General features: G+C 35.5%; 1 protein-coding gene across 1 annotated transcript in view; it reads right to left on the bottom strand.

The window, feature by feature from the left end:
• Positions 1–5,716: 5,716 nt before the first annotated feature.
• ST8SIA4 (ST8 alpha-N-acetyl-neuraminide alpha-2,8-sialyltransferase 4) overlaps positions 5,717–21,521 on the bottom strand; it is an 83,952-nt gene continuing 68,147 nt past the window's right edge. The window contains exon 5 of the mRNA XM_081132245.1: positions 5,717–10,055. Coding sequence (XP_080988371.1) covers positions 9,773–10,055 — 283 coding nt within the window. The 3' untranslated portion in view covers positions 5,717–9,772. The remainder of the gene's footprint in view (positions 10,056–21,521) is intronic.

The raw sequence follows: 21,521 nt of genomic DNA, 5'->3' as shown, positions 1-21,521 counted from the left end.
GCTAGTGTAGAATTCACACATGTAACTCAGAAGTTCTGGAAATTTATGACTCATAAGAAAACTCTGAGTGAGGGAGGGGGTCTGATGGGTAGTTGCATCCTCTTTATACTACTTGAATCCTGAGATCCTTAGTATAAATTTCCTCAGTCAGTCCAAGTGGGATCGAACACCCAGTATCCACAGAAGCAGTCAATTGGAAAACATATCTTTATATAGTCTTTCTCTCCTTTCCTGTTACTTTCCCTGAGTCTTAGTCCATTCAGTCTGCTATAACAAAATATAATAGACTAGATGGCTCATAAATAACAAGTTCTGGAAGCTGTGAAGTCCAATATCAAAGCACCTGAAGATTTGGTGTCTGGTGAGAGCCTGTTTCCTGGTTCAAAGCGAGCCCTCTCCCTGCTGTGTCCTCACATGGTGTTGGGGGTGAGGCAGCAATCGAGGGGTTCTTCTTCAAATGCACTAATCTCATCCACGAGGGCTGCATCACGCTGGGGATCAGGTTTCAACTTATGAATTTTGGAGAGACACAGATATTCAGTCTATGGTACTCTGAGTCCTTACTTCTGTTTCCTGGGACCATTTGCCCAATAGACTATTTGCCTTTGAGCTGTGTTTTTAAAGGAATCTAAACTATGAATACGACATGAATATGGGTATTTGTCTATAAATAGATTCCTTAATTTTATTATCTCTGCTTATCCATACCTCTGCCAGTTTACAAAGCATCAGAATAGATAAGCTCTCCAGAGTTGTGGAGAAAGAATAGGACTAAAAGAAAATCCTACAGAAACACATAAAAGAAGGAGCTAGCAGAGGAGGGAGAAATTGCCCTCATTGAATGATAAGTAATATTAGAAGGCTCATTTCACATCTTAGGAAGTTAGGGCAGGTGGATTTTCAAATTCTGGTGTCATCCCCAACTGAAACTTAAAAGTTATGATAATTTGGTAACATGTATTGAAGTGACAGAAATAGATCAGTTTTCAAAGTCATTACTTGGAAGCAAGCACATTTTCTTTTATGGTGTATTTCATTCAGCTGGAAACACAAAGTAAATATTAAGACAGAGGTATCTGGAAGTGGAGAGTCTTGTACAGTGGATCATTTCAATAGGTCTGCAGTTTCTTGGTCTTTGTGGTAAGTCCTTGGTTTAGGGTGGACTTCAGTTTTATTTAAACTAATAATTCAATGGTGATTCAGGGCAAGTTTGGTCAGGAGCAGGGGCAGAAACTGTAACTTTTATGAGCAGGAATTGTTGGATATTTCAGCTTTTTTAGGATAATGGTTTCTCAAACCCTACTGATGACATTACTTAAAAAAATAATAAAAATCCAACTAGTTTCTATTCTTTGGATCTTCAGTCTTAATGGCGTATTTACCACCTGGTTACAAACCATGCTCAATGTAGCCTGTGCCATCTGGTCTCCTCTATGCTCCCCTAACTCTCCGGACACTCTAGGAATAGAATACTTGTCACCAAAGGATATGATTATTTTCTTGTATGTCTTTTCTATCTAAATTTTGATAACCATGAGGAAAGCTAAGCCTTATCTTTAGTTGAGTGCCTAGTAGTTTACTTTATAATTGTCAAATAATTGTAACCATTTATAAGAGGAAGTATTTTTAGATTTTACATACCATCAAGGGCTTTGCAAATATATCCATATTAAATGAGTTGATAAACTCACATAAGAAAAACATGTCACCACTGTCTATAGAATTAAATCAAATTACCCCATAGATGAATGCCTAGTGTACTGATATAAAATAGGACGGAGAACTATGAATACAGAGAATTAGCATAACAACTCACAAGAACACTAACCATTGTAACAGTGACCATAGAAAATCAGAGAGCATACTTATTTTTCTTTTACCAAGCTCATGTTTTACCTTTGAAGAGTTTAGCAAAAAATAATCTTATAAAGTCTCATATTTTAAAAAAGAAAAATTTTGATTTATTAGGAGAGCCTTTAGAGGCATTTCTGCATAAGTGCATATGGTGATATTAAACAGTTGAGCCTGCATCTATCCTGTTATTGTTCGGTAGCCCAGAGACAAATGATCTATTTAAACACAATGACCTTATGCCCAATCATGGAGATCAACTAACACAGAACCCAAAGCGGAACAACTCCAGTGGTAGCAATCTCTCCTGGAAAACATCTGCTACCAGCTGAGTGTGTTTACACTGTGGCAGCAGTGGCAGATGTGCTCACAGACAGCCCATCTGTGTGGCCGTGGGAGGCTGGACGCAGGGAAGCGGGGCTGGACAGACAGCGGGGGAGAGCTTATTGTAATACACTGAGTTGCTCTAGAAATGCAAATTCGCACCTCATTGCAGTGTTTTTCTTCCTGTGCTACTAATGTCTTAATGCTAAATAATTTATGTGCATTACTTAAAATGAGCAATAAAGTTTAGCTTTGGGACTGTTCTAAGGAATTTAGCTATTGTATGATTAATAACTTACAGAGAGTAATTGCTAATTTAAAAATTAATATAAAGCCCGGCCGGGCACGGCTCAGTGGTTGAGCATCGACCTAGGATCCAGGAGATCGGGGTTCGATTCCCGGTCAGGGCACATGCCCGGGTTGCGGGCTCGGTCCCCAGTCTGGGGCGTGCAGAAGGCAGCCGATCAATGACTCTCACCATTGATGTTTCTCTCTCTCTCCTCCCCTCCTCTCTCTGAAATCAATAAAGATATTTTTAAAAAACTAATATAATAAGTGTCATTTTATTTCATTTATTTCATCTTGGGAGACCCAAGATGGCGGCGAACCGAGTGGAAGCTACACTGACATTCTCCTGGGACCAATCTGGATTTACAACTAAAACATAGAAAAAACATCCTGAAAAACATCCTAAAAACCATCCAGAAATCCCACTGAAGACAGCTGGAGAGCACCCGCATAACCCAGGAGGAAAAGTGGAGACCGCACAGACACCGGTGGGAAGTGCGGCGCCAGAGGGCAGGCTGGGCTCCCACAGGCAGCAGCTGAAGGCCGGAGGGGAGCTCAGCTGTGGGGGTCCCACTGGGGACTCTGGGGCCTAAACCCCAGGCTGGGCTCCCCAGCCCAGAGCACCAGAACTGAGACAGGGGCCACGTAACATGTGGCTGTGACAAGCAGCCGGTTCCTGGCTGCCAGGGAGAGGCGGCTGGAGCTGCAGGCACCCTCTGAACGAGCCAACGCGCAATGTTTCCTGTGCAGCCACTCACCTTGGGCTCCCGCGGAGGGGCAGTGGACTGGAGCTGCGTGGGGAGAGCCTGGGGAGAGTCTTTCCCCCGGACTGTGCGGGACATCTTTCTCTGGCAGCGAATTTCGGCTTTTGCCCGAGGGGGGAAGCAATTGCCCCACCCTGCTGGAGAGCCTCTCGCCGGCCCAGAGGAGTTTCCACAGCCCGAGGCTTGTTAAGAGGCTGATAACAACCAGCCGCCCCACCCAGTGGAGCTCAAACAGACTCTTTAAGAGAATCAGATTAATCAGTCTGCGGGCAGAGGCAGACCTCAGAGTGCTTTTGAGTCTTTGCCTGATGTGCTTCGAGACCCAGGCCTTAGAGAGCACACTCTGATGTGCTACAACGGGCTAAATTCTGTGGCTTACAGCAAAGCTATGCGTAGGACATTGTACAGTATACTTGGTCATCTTCAAAGAAATTAAAATAAAATAAAAAAGTAAAATAAAATAGATGTCATTTTAAATTGTTTTTATATTTGAAAATATTATTAAGAAAATATTTTGGTCTCTGGAAAAAGATAAAGCTGAGCAAAGTAAGCCTCAGCCTTTCTAACTCAGCTCTTCTTTGTTACCTTGTTTGTTATGTTCAGAAGTGTTATCCCATGTATAGCCTGTAGACCATAATTTCATACTAAACAGAGGTTATGTTCAAAATTATCTATGACTCTTTAAACAATAAAAATGTTTTTTTATTGCAAAATTTCTCAGATCTTTTTTCTATGTTAATACATTTTCTGAATCTCCAAGGGACAGATATACGCAATTGTCCTTCACTGAGTATGTTTTCGTGGAGCATTATCCTGGACTAGTATTCTCTTGTGTTTACTTGAGAAATTCTACTTTGGTGACTGAGTCAGAAATAGCAATCTGGAACCCCCCAAAATGAGATATTTTATATTTGCATTCAATTTTTCACATAACTTGTTTATTGAGATTTCAGAAATTAAGCAACAAAGTGACCACAATCTATCTTTTAGGAATGGATTGAACAATAATTTTATTCCTATACCTGAGACTTTTAACTTTCATGGGCTTGTGCTCAATGAAGGTAGTATATAGGGGGAGTCATTAAGCTGTCCCCTTAATTTAGAGATGAAGTTAATTTCATTTCCAAGAAGAGAGAGAAACTAGTTTTTAAAAAATAAATATAAAATGGATGAACTTAGCTATCTGCAGAAGTTCAACCTTAAGATGTTTCTGTAAACAGCTATTAATGGAGATGAATGAAACATCCAAATTCAATCAAAATGTTTGTATAGGAACCTCACAATTAGACTTTAAAATAGCTGTAATATAGTAAATTTTGTAATACATAAAGCGCGATTCTGACATAAGTTTAACTCACCTTGTATGACAAAATATAAGAATTTGGAGTGAGAATTGGCAGTGTTTATGCAGCACCATGCAGAGGGAAAGCCTCTGAACAAGAAGGCACACATCTTGTCATTAGAGATGATTCTTCTATGAAGGGCAGGGGCCATTTATTACACTGTCCTAAAGCCTAAATTATATATCTCTCCTATATCTGTACCTATACTTTTGAGCTGTGTTCATTACAAAATAATTTATTTGAAACTTAAGCTTCCCAGGGAACTCCTTGCCACTTTAAAAGAGGCAACATAAAAATGTGATGTTAAGACAGTGGACACTGAAGCCAGACTGAGCACTTGGGTTCAAATCTTGCTTCTCTTGCGTCTGAACTGTGTCACCTTCAAAAGTCACACCACTGGGATATTTTCAATATCTATCTCATAGGTTTATGATCAGAGCTGATTACATCCCCAGAATAGAGAAGAATGACTCATAGTATATGGATCTTTGAAATTAAAAGGTAATTATGCAAATAAGATCTATATTCATTAACCATTGTTAATGGTTTGCTGTTGGTCTCAAGCAAATGTTTCAAAATTGCAGAATGCTAACCGTGACCTTATGTAATAATTTCTGGAGAAAATAGTGCAGAGTGCAGAACCATAGACGAGCCATTATAGAAAACCTGGAAGAAGATTTAAACATGCAGTTTTCCAGAATCATCTCCTGGAGAGTGAAGTGCAAACAGTAGCAAGTGGACGGAATAGCATTTGGAATTACAGATCATAGGGACGCCTTAAGAATGTGCAGGGTGTAAGAGGCCATTTGCCTCTCCAGCCATGAAGCTGTAGTGACCAGCTGACAGCAGTTAGGAGGACTATAAATTTAATATGAATGACTGTAACTTGTGTAACATCCCATTCCTTCAACTACAAACACAACGCACGACACATAAAATTGTTAAGAATTTTCTGATGTTCTTGGGCTTTTGATTTTTTTCATAGTCTCGTGCATACACTTTAAAATAAATGCCAAATTGCCAAGGGCTGGGGTTGAGAGTCAGGGAAGACAAAAAAAGCATTAGCTAAATCTTGTTAAAAACTATGACCTCATATTGATGTACTAACTAACAATGAGGGCTTGGATATAAGAAATAAGAGAAAAATTGAAAAACAAAAAGGAATTTAATTTATTTTACACATTTACAAATGATAAAACAGTAACACCCAATTGCTCTACATAAACAATAGGGAAACAGTGTTGAACAGAATGAATTTGACAGAATAAAACCTCATTTTTCAATTCCACAAATTATATAAGAAATATTCAGTAGCAATTATTCTGTGCAGCAATGCTATCTCTGTAAACTTTTTTCCTGCTATATACATTTGAACCACTTGTGCTTTTGCCTACACAAAGAAACAGTGTCTAGTAAAAGGTGCTACTTAAATGGGAGACACAGGGCCTGAAGCCACAATCTGAAAACTGCAATTCAAATACATTGCCAGCTTGAAGACTTTTTATTTTTTTATTTTTCTGTTGTTTTAAAGATTTGGACAGACTAGACCCTTATTGTAACTCTAGGTGTGAACAACATAGAATTTGTTATAAAGTAGATCCCTCTTAAAGCAGGTTAGTAACTGAAGTCTCAAAAGAACTTCTTTATTCTAAAGTGGTCTTATCTCCAGGGTGCTTCACAGTGTCACCCCTGAAGATTTTAGCATAACACCAATCTGATGTGTGTATATCACAGACTCACTGTGTACACACACAAACACACATATACAACATTGTATATATGCATCACACATGTCTATTTGTACTATATAGATATGTCTATAGCACATATATAATAAAATATCTATTTCTAGGTGGTCTTTATTTGGATTTTCTTTCATTAAATACAAACAATAATAACCTCCTCTCACTCAATTTTTAAAACATTGGTATATTGATAATGTCTGATGGGGAAACTTCAAACCTGTAGAGGTAACAACTAACTCTATTTAACTCTTCCTATACCCCTGCCACGATTATAGCTACTTCCAACAATAACCACATGAAAACAACTCTTTTATGAACCAAATACCACATTGTGTGCATTGTGACTAACTGGCTCAATAGAAATAAATTATTTTGTTCACCCTTTTTCCTGTATAGTAGCTTAATAACTAGTTGGTATGTACACTACCCATAGCATATAGAAGGCATCTATGCTCACCACCAACGCAAGCATAGCATTATTGAAGTAAATTGCTTCTGTAAGCATATATGTAGAAACTCCCATTAGCAATTGATACACAGTTCATATGATATACACTACATAAAGACATCTGAATGCCCAGCACCTTCTTTCAGATAGAAAAACTTCCACAGTAATTTCGTCAGTCCTGTGGGCTGAATAGTCAGATTTGCCCAGAAAACCTGTTGCTGATTCACTTTTTTAAAATTCCAGCAACTTTATATTAATTATAGAACAGGCTGGGTAATAATGATGAAAATGTTTCCATGGCCTATTCATGTCAACAGCACAGTAACAACCATGTTCTCTGAAGGACAGGAATCTTTCACAATCAGCTGCCTGAGCATTGCCAGGTACAGGGTTAAATTGTAAAAAAAAGAAATAAAAAACGAAAGCTGTGAAAATATAATAATACATAAGAAAAAAAACCCCAGATACTTCAAGTATGTATTTATAATTTGATTTTATCATGATCCCTTTTGCTCCCTTATTGTTTAAATCTCAATTCTTGTTTCTTGCTGTTAGCCTTCGGTGATTCCCTTGCCCCATCCCTGTAGGAAAGCCACAGTAGATCTTGAAGGGGGAGGCATGAATGGAAAGGTATACAGTAGGGAATGAAATGATCATGTACAGTTTGTATTCTTTGAACACTAAATGCCTTTAATCGAATTCATTCTTGAGTATTGAAAGTTCCCTGAGATGAACAAAAGTAGTCTCAGTTGATACTGAAGCCCTTTTTTATATGCCAAACATTTTCAGAACTGGGCAACGTATTTAGAGAACACAAAGCATAGGGTAACAAAGCAATGCGAAGCTAAAAAGGCACTACTCAATGCATCTATGAGATAAACTTCAACGCACAGAACAGTGAGTGGCTGGGATGCTTTTGCTGTGGCCTTAAAATTGTTTAAATGCATTTGTTGAAAATGCAGTAAAGATGGCAAGGTACCTTGCTGCTGCTTTTTAAGACATACTTTGAGCTCTGAAATGAATTTTACCTATAAGAATTTACTTGTGATTTCAAAATTTCTATTGAATTCAAATTAAAGGTTACTCAAACAATTTATTAGCAAATATGCAAAATTAAGGTTCTATAAATCACCTACCTACCTTTGATTTATTAAGTCAATCAGATTTTTCAACTTTACATTCAAAACATGTGCCTAATTCTTTTTAAATTTCCAGTAGATAAGAGATTAATGATAAAAGTACATTATGTTCTATCCATTTTTAGCTAAGCATCTCCTTTATTCATTTTATTTTGTTTTCTTAGAAACACATGAATTCTCAGAAAATATAGTCTCCTATATCACACAGTTCTACTATATTTTTAAAAATAATACCACATGTCACTAATGTATTGAGAACTGTAATACTGAGAATATCCCTTTTCATGATAACATAGATATATACATACACCATGTTATTTATGCTTTTTTTTTTCAGACTGAACATATTCTGCATATTATTATTCTTTCCTCAGACTGCCTTGCCTAAAAAAAAAAAAACAAGAAGTCATCTAAGTTGTTTCAGACCAAGAGTAGAAGTGGGAACAGAGCACTTCTGCTTTTGAATGAAACAATTTACCATCAGAATTACCTACCAGTGTAGGATAAGTTATCAGTAAACAGGCCTATTGGTCAATTCTGTTATATGCTAAAACATTTAAATCACTTTATTAATAATTTCATGTGCTTCTTTGAAAACATATGAATATGATAAAGTGAATAAATTTAACCACAGAAAAAATGTAGGTCAATTAAATTCATTCAAAGTGCAAAATACTCACACACAGTTTCATTGTTAAACCTCTTAAAATGAATCATCTCTGTTATGGAAACAACGCTCAGTCATTTCTGCACTAAGAAAGTTTATGATATAAAGAGCATGTCAATCTTTCCTTTTGAATAAGGGAGATATCAAAGAATTGGAAGTCACATTTCAACCCTATCAATCTAAAGGGAAAAATGCTTCCAAAAATTATTGTGAAATGTAAAAGCTGTGGAATTCTTCCTTCAATTAAAAATAAAGTTTGAGTTTGGAAAATTTAAAATATCTGGAGAGAACTTTCACGTTAGTAGAATAACATATTAATATGTTATTTTCATGAAAGGAGAATGGTTTGTTGTGTAGAAACATCAGTATAATCTTTGGTACCAAAAGTACATTTTTTTTCTGGCTAATATTACCATCTCGGGTGACACAGAACACCTTTCCTTTAGAATGGCTCATTACTACTTAATGGTACAGTTTAGCTGGCACCTTCTACACCACTGGAAAAAAATCTGGAGGTTTAGAGTTGTGCAAAATAAAACTTTTTTACAAAGTCCTTGTGTGATTGCTCTTTAAAAATTTAAGAACTTTAAAAATGATTACTTGAAGGTTTTTTATCTCATCCATATCTGTCTTAGAAAGGGTTTCTAAGCACGCCAATACCCAAACCAAGAGATCCCAGACAAACAAAAACAAGAACAGAAACAAAATTCATGATCAGACTCAGAGTCCTGACGGAAGGCATTTACTTGAGTTGTTTGATCGTATGTATTTCGCTGCTCAAACTGTTTCCATCTTCCTATCTGCTGGCGAGGATGGTGAGCTTCCCCACGGCTGAGTTGTGTTCCTGGGTTCCTCTTCTCGTGTGCTTGGCATCGCGGTGGCAGCCCAGCGTGATGAACACCTTTGTTTCAGTAACTAATGGCAAGTGCATTGTTGGATCTTGTAAACACTACTGATTATACATTCAAGCTGTGTTCTTCGTGGAAGTGGCACTTACTAGGACCCTTGAAGTCAAAATATTTAATTTTTAGAGCACTTTGCAGGTATTTCCTCAGCTGGTAGTGGATTTCTCATGAATGTCCTTTATCACCTTTCAGGTAATTGGTGGATGCTGATAGTCCGGTTTTGGATCCTATTGTCAGATCTTAGGAAGCATCTTCAGAAAAGAAGTGCATTTTCAGTTTGTCTGTTTTCAAATGTGCTTTATTGCTTTACACACTTTCCTGTTGTCAGTTTCAGAGCGCCTCTATTATGCAGCACATTTAATGTTTTGAATTCTAATGGCATTCTGTGAGGACTTGCATTAGAAAAGTACCTATATTTTAAGTCATCGTAGTAATGATATTTGACAGCTTTTCCATTCAAATCCTTCGGGAATGGCCAGAATCCATACAGGTGAATTTCATCACAGAATCTTGTGGCAAGTGTGTACATGAGGAGACCTGTACTGGGTCTTTTGATGGGAACTTTGTTTGTCAGCCAGTAACTAGAAAAAAAAACCACACAGAGAGAAAAAAGAATTTAGAGAAATATACAACATAGCCTATAACAAATATACTATGTAGAATTAAATGAAATTTGAAAAGTATCTTTATAAATAACACTCAAAAAGTTACTGAAGAAATGTATTTCTTAAGCATTTAGAATATTAATGCATTTATTTTATTTTCCTTTAATCTTTACTTTCTTCCTTATTTTTGAAATCATACAATTAGCCAGGGGACCGGAAATGTAAGTAAATATTGTTATGTAATCTCATATCAAAATAAATTAGTAGCAAACATTTATATACTATACAGGGTGGAATCTTCCCAGAAGGTGTTAAATATGCTGTGAAAGGCAGACTAATTGGGCAGCGACTAAGTAATCTCCTGGATAAAGAACAACATAAAACAAATATATTTGTAACTAGTTCACCATTTATGCAGTTTAACATTTTGTAAAATTGGTAAAATATATTTCAGTGCTGATAAGTATCTTATACTATTCATTTTAAAAGGCAATAAAATACTCCAAAATGTTCAGACCCATCATTGTCACCACACTTTGTTCACTCGAAAAGTGGAAACTCAGAAGTTAATCTTCCCCTCTGGTGTGGAAGGGGCTTTCCAATAGGTCCTGGCATGTTCATTATGTTATGTGGAAACTGCTAAAAGAGTAAGAGCGTAGATTTTCTACTTTCAAAGTTGTCCAATAATAAATTGTGTGTTTTTTAATTTTTGTTTTTATTAATATCTTCTATTCAGGGAAATATATACATTCCCTGCCATCCAAATGTAAGGGGAAGATGCTTAGATTCTGGTTGTTGCTGTATTTAAATAGTTGCCTTAGACTTTACATAATATTATTTCCTTTATAAAAAATAATTCATGAAACTTTTCAGGGGAGAACAAATATATCTAGACTACTGAATATGAAAAGAACAACATTTATTTTATTTCACTCGATAGAGAAATATTGGACTTTCAAAGCTCACTACAAACATCTAAAACAGGAAAAATATATATACTTTGCCATTACCATTCCCTTTTGTTTTCTTTTTCCCTCTCCTTGGAACCAGAATTGACCTTTTACTTTTTTTGTTTGTTTGTTTGTTTTTCTTGGGGTGAAGGCCACATGCTAAAGGTGTTAAGCAATGTAAAATGCATGATTGACCTTTTGTTATCACAAGTGTTTTCAAAAAGCCTATTCTCAGTAAAGGTTTATAAGGAATTTCCAGAGCAGAAAATCTAAGAATTCTCTCACAACCCAAAGGTAGCTGAATGGGCAAAACCCGTACCACACGTATTGGCAACCTCACGATGGAGCCACAGACACTGGTCCCATGCCTACGGTCTGAACGCTTTGGAGCGACTGTGGTACAGCCTGAGGTCCCCTCGGCGTTGAGAAAACAGGTGTCCTTAGTGTAAAATGACATAGGAAAGTCTTGTGAGTGTTCTCTGGGCGTGGCTACAGATGTCAGTTGATGCAGTTGGTTAGTTTTGAAAAAAATGCATTTATTTTTAAATTTTTAAAGTGAGTGAAGTTCAAACTCAGTCAAACAATGATTATTTCCATCAGGGAGTGTCAGTGATTGGGAAGAGTTTGGCAGTATGAAGGTCATGCTCAATTGTGTGTTTTAATATTATTCTAAGATGAGAAAAAAATCACTAGCAGGCAATAATATAATGCAATATTGTTTGTATGGCAGTAGAAGATCACACTACATGGGACTCCATGATCGCACTATAAACAGATGCTTTTCATTTCTTAATTCTGGTGAGATTTGCTGGGATACACTTAGCTATGGTTGGTCACGGGCAAAATACCAAAGCAAGTCCTTTATGTAATACAAGCAAGTAACTCTAATGTTAGAAAGAAATGCTGAAGGCAAAATTATTGGCCTATTTCAAAACAGTGTCAGAGATGTACAATCCAACACTTCTAGATCCAGGCACTTATAAGACACCGCAGGCAATCTGTGAGGCTGTCTTCTCGCCCGCAGGTACCGACCCCTAAATGCAGAGCAGGCAAGTGAGCATTACGGACAGACTGGCACGGCCAAAAAAATAATAGAAAAGTGTAATTCTTGTGACAATTCTCAACTCACTGTGACTTCAGTGAAGATTTTATGGAACAAATAAATGTTTTAATTTTTTAATAGGGAGGATATACCTAGAATATTAGTCAATTAATATTAATAAAATTGTGCTCTGAAAACCAAATCTTGATCACAAAGCATCTTATTTAAAATTAACAGGTAGAGATACTTTAGAAGCTTGCTGTGTTTTAATCTATGCAGTTAAAATGCTAGTATTAATAAACTTTCCCTTAGAAATGCTAGCAGGAGAAGAAATTAAGATATGTGATGTTTGGCTTATCACAATTTGAAAAATTCAAAGGAATATAAATTACCCATTTTTCAGGACAGTTTTGGGGAAAAAGCACAAAATAAATACCACTTATCCTACTGAATTCCAAAAATAAAATAAAACTCACAAGAAAACAGACCTTAACATGTAACAGATAAATTAAAAACACACACAAAACAAAACAAAAACACACCCCTTAAAGCAGGTCTAAAACTAAAGTCACAGCTAATAACATTCTGTGAAATTAAAAAACATAGGAGCTGATCTAAATACCTCCAGTAAGGATTTACTGTATGCTTATCAAAAATCTAATGTCTTGCTTGAAATTGTACAGGCCAACTTAAATGGTCAGGATTCAGTATTTGCCCAGAAACAAATTCCACACGTGAAAATAAGTAAAATGAATACTCTTTTGAAATTCAATTAGCGTAATCAGGCAATATTGGTCAACTTTACAAGCCAAAACCCAGAGTACAAATTTAAAAGCCATATTTGAAAGTGTCTGCTTATATACAAGCTGACACTTAAAAACTCTATGTTTGTTGTGAGTTTATAAAAAAGAGATAGAATATTTACTTAAGTTTTTAATCTTAATTAGGACAAAATGGAATTGAAAAGACTGCATTGATAACATCATGAACTACCCATACTCTAATTCAGTACAAGCTGTTCTAAATTTTATCTCAAATTCTTATCTGTTAAGCTTAATATTTAGCAATGTTTTCAAGTCAGGAAATAACCTAGTTTCCATGTATGCATTTATTTTTATAAATGAATTAATTTTTAAATTATAAAGTAAATGCAGGCTTTCTGAAACTTGAAGAAAAAAGAAATGAATAAAAAAAAAAGATTACCTATAACCCATCACATAGAGATAATGACTATTATAATGTGAAGCATCCTTTTGTTTCCCTGACAGTTTTGGATATTAATACATATTACAATCATTCATATATATACATAGAATATTTTTTATCAGCTAGGCTGTTTTATTTCAGATATTATTAATTGCCTCTCTCCCTTCCTTTCTGTGTTATTTTAATATTGTAATACTCTGTCTTGTATGAACAAACTTACCCTGGATTTTATGTGTACATTGAATATTTCTTTTTTTTTTAATAGATGCAATCATCTCACTACTTCCCAATATGGAAGTCCTTTTTTGCTAAGCAAGGTGTCTTATCTATTGTTCCTCCAACACATCAATCCCATTTTTCATTTCAGATGAACTCAACACTTGGGATGCTTTTACTCACCAAATCAGTATGCTATAGAAGGATGTATTTATAGTCGCGACACAGGGGTGGGAATCTGTGACATAATGCTTTTAAGTCCTTGGGAAAGCTACTTTATATCCTTGGACACTGGTTAATAATATTTAACATGCAAGCAGTTATGATCATGTAAAAGAGATAGTAACTGTGGAAGGATATCGTATAAAACTTGACACATTAGTTGAATTTCATCATATCCCACAACAACCCATTCTTCACTTCTACTCACACGTTCCACTTCTCTCTTGGCACCTTCCGTAACTACATATTGGCTGGACAATGGAGGTTATGTCATTTAACCTCAATGGGCATGTTTCCTTAGTTGTAAAACAAAAACATTTGATTGTATGGCTTTAGGGCTTTCTCTATCTATAAGGTCCTACTGCTGTTTCAAATCTTCTCTCCCCACGAAACTGAACATTCTCTGACCCACTCTTGGTCCTGCTCTGTTTCCTCCTCTTTATTCTGTTCTCTTCGCCTTCTTTCAGGTTTTATATACTGCAAAGCAGAGGAGTTACTAAAAACTGCTTGATTTTAAAGCCAGCAACATATTAGATTTTATGTCATAATGAAATTAGATAATAACCACCTGATGAGCCAAAATATATGATTATTTTAAGCAACTAACAGTTTAGAAATAAAAGCAAAAATGGTATATTCAACAGCATTTAATATACTGTTGACAGTTCACACTCAACATATTGGCAAATAAGGAATATTAGTTTGTATTTATATTTAAACAAAGAAGTCTAAAGTTTAGAAGTAATATAATATTCTTACTCTTAAAATATTACTATTCTTCCAACAACTGAACACAAAAATTTCTAGATGAATCTGAATAAAGAGTAGGGAATCCCACTGTTTTTAACTTAATATTATATTACATGCAAAGTTTCCATTCATGAGCCCAGAAATTCTTTTGTCTGGAATGTGAGAAAAGTATATAGCATAGTGTACTCTTAGCTGAGAGGAGTCTTCTCTATTTCTCCTCTCGCGTTTAATCTTCCCATGACTGAGCTTCGTGGTTCCATAGGATGATTCTGTTAAGGCTGTAATAATGCCTTCTGGTCTATGAAAATATGAAGTATTATAAAAGAATTAGCTTTCTATAATTTGTTGCCCCAAATCTACACCTCACCCTCCCAAAACTAATTATTTTATAGTATCTGAATAATATATATGAATTTTCAGGGATTCTGTCCTTCATATACATCAATATGTTGGCTCATTCTTTGGAGTAATATATGTGTAAATTAAAACTTAAATCAGTCATCCCTGGGCATACTGAACTAGAACATCTCTGGTATTTTGCTTTCAGCTGTCCAAATAGTCCTTTCATTGTATTCCCAATCTGTGGTATGCTCCAGAATGTGAATTCATTTTTTAAAGTGCATAAAACTTAATTTTGCTTTAAAACTGTTTTGGTAAATTTAGTGATACTTTATTTTGACTATGAGATGATTTGTCTTGCCACAAAAGTAGGATTGCTGATAATTTCTTTAAAAAAAAAAAAAAAGAACTTCCAGTGTTGTATGTACTGGGAATAATTCAGTCCACCATGAATTAATTAATCCCTATATTATTCCAGGGAAGCAAAAAGTGATGATCTTATTTCTGGAGGACTTTAAGGGTCAGATCGATAGCAATACAGTCATAGTAGGGGACTTTAACACCCCACCGACTTTACTGCATAGACTGTCCAGACAAAAAGTCAACAAGTAAACAGTGACTCTAAATGACACACTAGATCAGATGGATTTAATTGGCATTTATAGAACATTTCACCCCAAAGCTGTAGAATATACATTCTCCTCAAGTGCACATGGGACATTCTCAAAGAGATACCACATGTTAGGACACAAAACAGTTCTCTATAAATTCAAGAAAATTGAAATCATATCAAGTATCTTCTTGAACATTTACACCATGGAATACTATGCAGCTGTAAAAGAGAAGGATCCCTTACCCTTTGGGACAGCATGGTGGGGCCTGGAGAGTACTATGCTAAGTGAAATAAGCCAGCTAGAGGAAGGCAAGTGTCACATGATCTTACTCATATGTGGAATCTAATGAACAAAATAAGCCAATGAACAAAATAGATCCAGAGACATAGAAGCATGGAACAGACTGACAAACCTCAGAGGGAAGGCAGGGGTGGGTGGGTAGGGAGAGATTAAGCTAAGAACTTATATGCAAATATGCATAACCCATGGACACAGACAATAGTGTGGTGAAGGCCTGGAAGAGGGAGGGTACAGGGTGGAGGGGATCAATGGGAGAAAAAGGGATATTTGTAATACTTTCAACAATAAAGATAAATTAAAACATTAAAAAAAGTGATGATCTTAAATCTGATTCTCATGCGAGGAAACAAAGAACAGAGCAGCATATTTTATGTGATTTGGCAAGCTAGGAGTAAACCAAGAAGTGAAAAACATAAGCACTATATTAAAAAGTAGCAATGATACTAATCACGCATATTGTGTATTCATAATAGGCCAGAGATGGTGTTAAGAGCTTTGGGCACATTGTTGTTATTTTCTTCATGTAATCCTCACCACAAATCTATGACAAGATGTTATTTCACACATGAGGAAACCAGGCCTGAGAAAGTTAAATAACCAGTTTAAGACCATGGAGATTGTAGGTGATGGAACCAAGATTTAAGCCCACGTCTATCTGGCTATGATGACTTCAATTTTAACTAAAAAGGAATTGATTTCTTTAGCTTCTTGAGATCATTCAGTTTGAAATAGCAAGTCCTGGGGACTAGTTTCAACCTTGAGTTCACATGGGGAAAAATAAAAGGTCTGTATCATGTTTTGGTGATTAACAGTCAGGTGTCGATGATGTGTTTTACGCACAAGGGTTTTGGGGGTTTTTGTTTTGTTCAAAGGTAAATAATAGTTGACCAATATACAGGACCTACTTTTCCCAAGTACACTCTCAAAAGTGTTTGAAATCAGAAGAGGATTTTGTAGTTTCAGTACATAACTTAACCACATTGCAAATGCCAAAGGCAGTGACACTATCGAAGGGTAGGGATTTCCATGCAGGTTTGAATAAGACTACTTAAAGTATTTTGAAGTGTTATGAAAGTGAAAACAGGAATTTGTAACCTCAAGAGTTCAATCTGTCAATATTTTTATCTGTGAGCCCTTTATAGGCAGAGATCTGTTTTAAGTAGGTGATAAAAAGAAAATAGAAAATCCTTTCCGCAGAGGCCTTCATAGCCTACATACAGAAAATATTTTACCCACCTTCCTAAACCTAATTCATCAGAAGCACAGGGGAATTATGCCATGGGGAAAAGAGTAGGAATAATTCTTTAGGAGCAGTGATCTCTATGTTCTATTTGGTACCTATTTATGTTATTTGATGTCCCGTACAGGAGTCAGATTTCGACCTTAACTGAATTTCACCCTTTTACTTTTTATCTGGCCAGGCCCACAGTCAGTTTATGTGTAGATGCAGTGTTAAGAAAGTCTCAATCTACTTGTACTATATTGGTTTTGCCAAGTGTCTCACATTTTATTAGTGAACATCTAATTCTAATAATTGTGATATTAGTCATTCTACTTGAAGCTCAGTTTCAAAGAATTTTCACCTGAACCTCAAAAACCTGCAATATATGCTATAGTATATATTATCAACTCTACTTCACAGAGGAGCAGTTAATAACTCAAGAAATAAAACAATTTGTCCAATTTTGCTCAATCAATGCATTCATTTTTACATTGGTATGTTGGTAAATATTTAATAGCAGACACTGACTAGGGAAGACAGTTACTGATTTGCAGCATTTGTCCATTTCTGTGGCGTAAATATTTCCATCACAGCTGACTTCAGGTTTCTAACCTGACGTTAGTGAACACTGAGATGGGAAGACATGGCATAATCAGCTCTTTCAAGCCACTACAAGCTTGAAAAGACATAGAAAATATTCCTCCTGACCAGTAGTTCCACAGGTTTTGTACAAGGAAATTCAAAGTTAAAGAAATGTGCCTTCAAAAAATTTCCAGGTAGTTGTTTATTTTTACCATATTTGTAAAGAGAGAAGATGGGGGAATAACTTGCATCTCTGTAAAGATAGCTTCACTACATACTAATAGAGAAGTTTAACATTATTATATAATAAAATAAAAAGAGATGAACCTTTTTTATCTCATGATATTTCAGCACAGTGCTGGATACACAGTAGGTGCTTAATAAGTGTTTAATTTCTTCTTGCTGGCATTTTAGAGATACGTAGTGTTAATAAAGTGGAGCACACTCATGGTTTAGCAATCTCTGAGTGACGATATTTAATAGTGGGAAAGCCCTGAAAGAGCTGTAGGCTTTACCTTTAGCTAACTATGTGAGCTCTGGCAAACCCCTTAAACTTATTCAGCTGTAGATTACCAACCAATAAAATGAGATTCTTGATATGGTTTCTACCACAAACCACGTTACACTGAGAACATGAAAGTTCACCCATTTGTAGCAGTAGTGTAATCTTTATGTTTTGCTTCTAGTTATTATCTACTAGTAATTTTGTAGTGTGTGATTTTAAATAACATGCAGCATTTCCCTTCAATAACATTAGAGAGCTGTTTGATAAAATCATCCCTGCTGAAAAGTTTAACTTCATTTCTAGTTTTCTGTAATACTTGTAAACTAGAGGTCATAAAATTTGCATACAAGTTAATGAAATTTTGCTGAGATGTGAGAACAATTAAACAAAAATAAATAGGAATCCTTTAGACTTTATTTACCATGTCAGAAACCTAAATGAAATGTAAATGGATTACAGCAAAAGCACATGGTATGTTAGTTAGATTTTAGTGAAGGAGAATTTAAAAATAATTATTGTATACAAATGGATTCTAACTGCATTTTGGGACCTCTCAAAGATAATGCTTAAAAACTTGAATTGGTGCATGGAGGCTATGGCAAAAAATAAAGTAAATGTAATGCAACAGGTTTTAATGAGTTTCTCTTTTAGCTCAATTGAATTCTGAAAGCAAACTGAAATTGATCATCTGAACTGTCAGAATGGGGAAGTGGTGACGTCCAAATGGTGAAATACTGGCAACATGGGGAACAGCCTTCTGAAGCTCGCTGAAGGAGTTAAATGAGGTTAAGGCTAAAGTTCCTTTTGTATGAGCTTTCTTATGAGATCAGATTGCTTTTTGAAAATCAACAATTATGAAAATCTTATTTTTTCTTATCAAGATTAAAAGGAAGCAGTAAAATCATTTATCCTAAGACATGGAGTTCTACAAAAAAAGAAAGAAGAATTAAAATCAAGGGGGGGAAATGAGTCAGATACTGGACTATGAAAATGAGAGTGGTGTTTTACCCATGCACATTTTCTCTTTACATAAACATTTATTCCAACGAGGCACTTAGAGAGTGCACTTCCACACTCCCCAGCCAACATAAGAACAGTTTCCCAATAAAAGTCCATTTTACTATACTAATAGAATGTAAACAACTCTTCTAATGGTCTGATGATCTTCTTTATGCTTGATTTGGACTATTTTCAAATGTATATGCTTAGTTTACACCAGTAAGTCAGGTTACATTAACCTTCCAGATAGGAGTTGTACTAAAATATACTTCAGAAGGCATAAGGACCAATAATAATGTGATCTATAACCCATTCAATACTGCAAAATGCTTGCTAGCAAAGTGTACAAACATCAGCCAAAGACCAGAGTTCTTCTCAAAGCCCAGTGAAGGAATGAAACCAAGCAAGTTCAAAGTAGTTCTTTGAAGATTTCCCAGCAAGTATCAAATAATAGCATGTGGGGAGGTCAGTCAAACTTAGGTCATTATTCTCTTTTGATTCCTGCCATAAAGGATGTGAGGCTGAAGCAACTTACCATTTAGACAACTGCCTTGTTTTTGGCATAAACTCATCACTCAGTAAAGAGCATTCTATGAGCTTATACAGTGAGAAAGGGGCTTTCAGCTTAAAAACAAACAAATAACAAAAAAATGGGGGTATTGCTGAGGCAATGCCATGGATGTAGGCTTTGGGATCTGAATTATACTCCAAAGCTACCTGTCACTAGAAATACTACTGCTGTAATTCTGCTCCACAGGATTAATTAGGGGGAATTTTAACCTTTTATTTAAACTTTGAAGACCTATAAGGTGATATATAATATTTTTCATCAAGTCAACTGTCAATAAATACTTTGGCATTTTTTTTCCTCCAGGTGTCAATCTTTATTTGATGCAAGTCCAATCTAATGGAATCAATGCAATTTTCCTTCACTTTCTCTTTTCTGGCTTTAATTAATCCTGATGCCTTCAACATATTTTTAGGCAGAATCACTTAATATAGAAAGCACATTTATAAAGTACTTGTTGAATGGAAGACCATTAGCAGAGGGTTTTTTTTAAAGAATGCTCTTATACTGTTGAAGAAATAAAACAATCAGAAATATAACTGTAAAGACAATTACATTATGTAACATAATATTCTTTGCAATGGAAAAATATGAAAATGAAAACAGTACTACAAAATCAGACTATTGTTTAACAAACTGCACTTTGCCTGAGACTTGCCCTATTATGATGTTTATATTAATGTTTAGTTAAAGTGCAATGTTGAAAGAATGAAGTTGGACCCTTTCATCATACCCTTTGCAAAAAATTACTCAAAATGAATTATAGACCTAAATTTAAGAGCTAAAACTCTTAGAAGAAATACAAGAATAACATAGCATGACCTTAGGCAAAACCTCCTTAAATATGACACCAAAAGCGCAATCAATAAAAGAAAAATAAATTGGACTTCATCAAAATGAAAAATATTTGTGTTTCAAAGGATACCATAAAAAATAAGAACACAGAATAGGTGAAAATATTTGCAAATCACATATCTGATAAGGGACTTGCATCTAAAGTACATAAACAACTCTTACAACTCAATAATAAATACACAAAAATGCTTAACTTAAAAAATGAGCAAAGGAATAGACATTTTTCTAAAGAAGATATAAATTGCCAATACGCACATAAAAATATGGTCAACATTATTAGCCATCAAGGAAATATGAGTCAAAAACACAATGAGATATTTTTTCATACCAATTAGAATGGTTGTAATAAAAAAGACAAATAATAGTAAGTGTTGGCAAGGACGTGATGCAATTCAAACCTTCATACATTGCTGGTGCTTGTGTCTGAGAGTAAAACCATGTAGCCCCTTTAGGAAAAGGACTGGAAGTTTCTCAAAAGGCTAAACCTAAAGATACCTTATGATGCGGCAATTGTACTCGTAGGTATGAGTCTCTCCTCTTTAGGTAGATTTCTCTGCACCCTCTTGTGAACTAGGCCACTACTTTGGCCTTCCGTGTCCACCCTTGCTGAGTCCAAGTTAGTTTAGGGAGAGTTACCCCACTTTACATATCTGACCACCCTTGACATCTGATCACACCCTCATCCCCCACATTTTTCCAGTTCAGTGTGAATTATGAATTTATATACAAATGAAATTTAATATATTATGCTGATGCAATCATATTGGAATGGCCAATCACATTACTGATGCACATGCCTACACAACTGTCAACTAGTGAATTTGAGTTCAGTTTAGCTTAGTTCCTGTTTTTGTTTAAAAAACATGGTGTAGTATTGCCTGCATTATAGTACTAGGGTTTAAAAATCATCTAAGAAAACAAAATAAAACAACCAACCAAAAACCCTATAGTTACTTCTTTTAAACTTGATAAATTTTAAAAGGCAGGGAGAAATAGTCATTAGGTTTCCATCTAGAATGAAAGCTACACAATTCAGCTGAATACAGCAATCACAAAATTCACATAAATTTAG

This window comes from Miniopterus schreibersii (assembly GCF_964146895.1).
Source record: "Miniopterus schreibersii genome assembly, chromosome: 3".
NCBI classification, from domain to species: domain Eukaryota; kingdom Metazoa; phylum Chordata; class Mammalia; order Chiroptera; family Miniopteridae; genus Miniopterus; species Miniopterus schreibersii.
The sequence above is the reverse complement of the archived record's forward strand: the minus strand, read 5'-3'. Positions and strand labels throughout refer to the sequence as shown.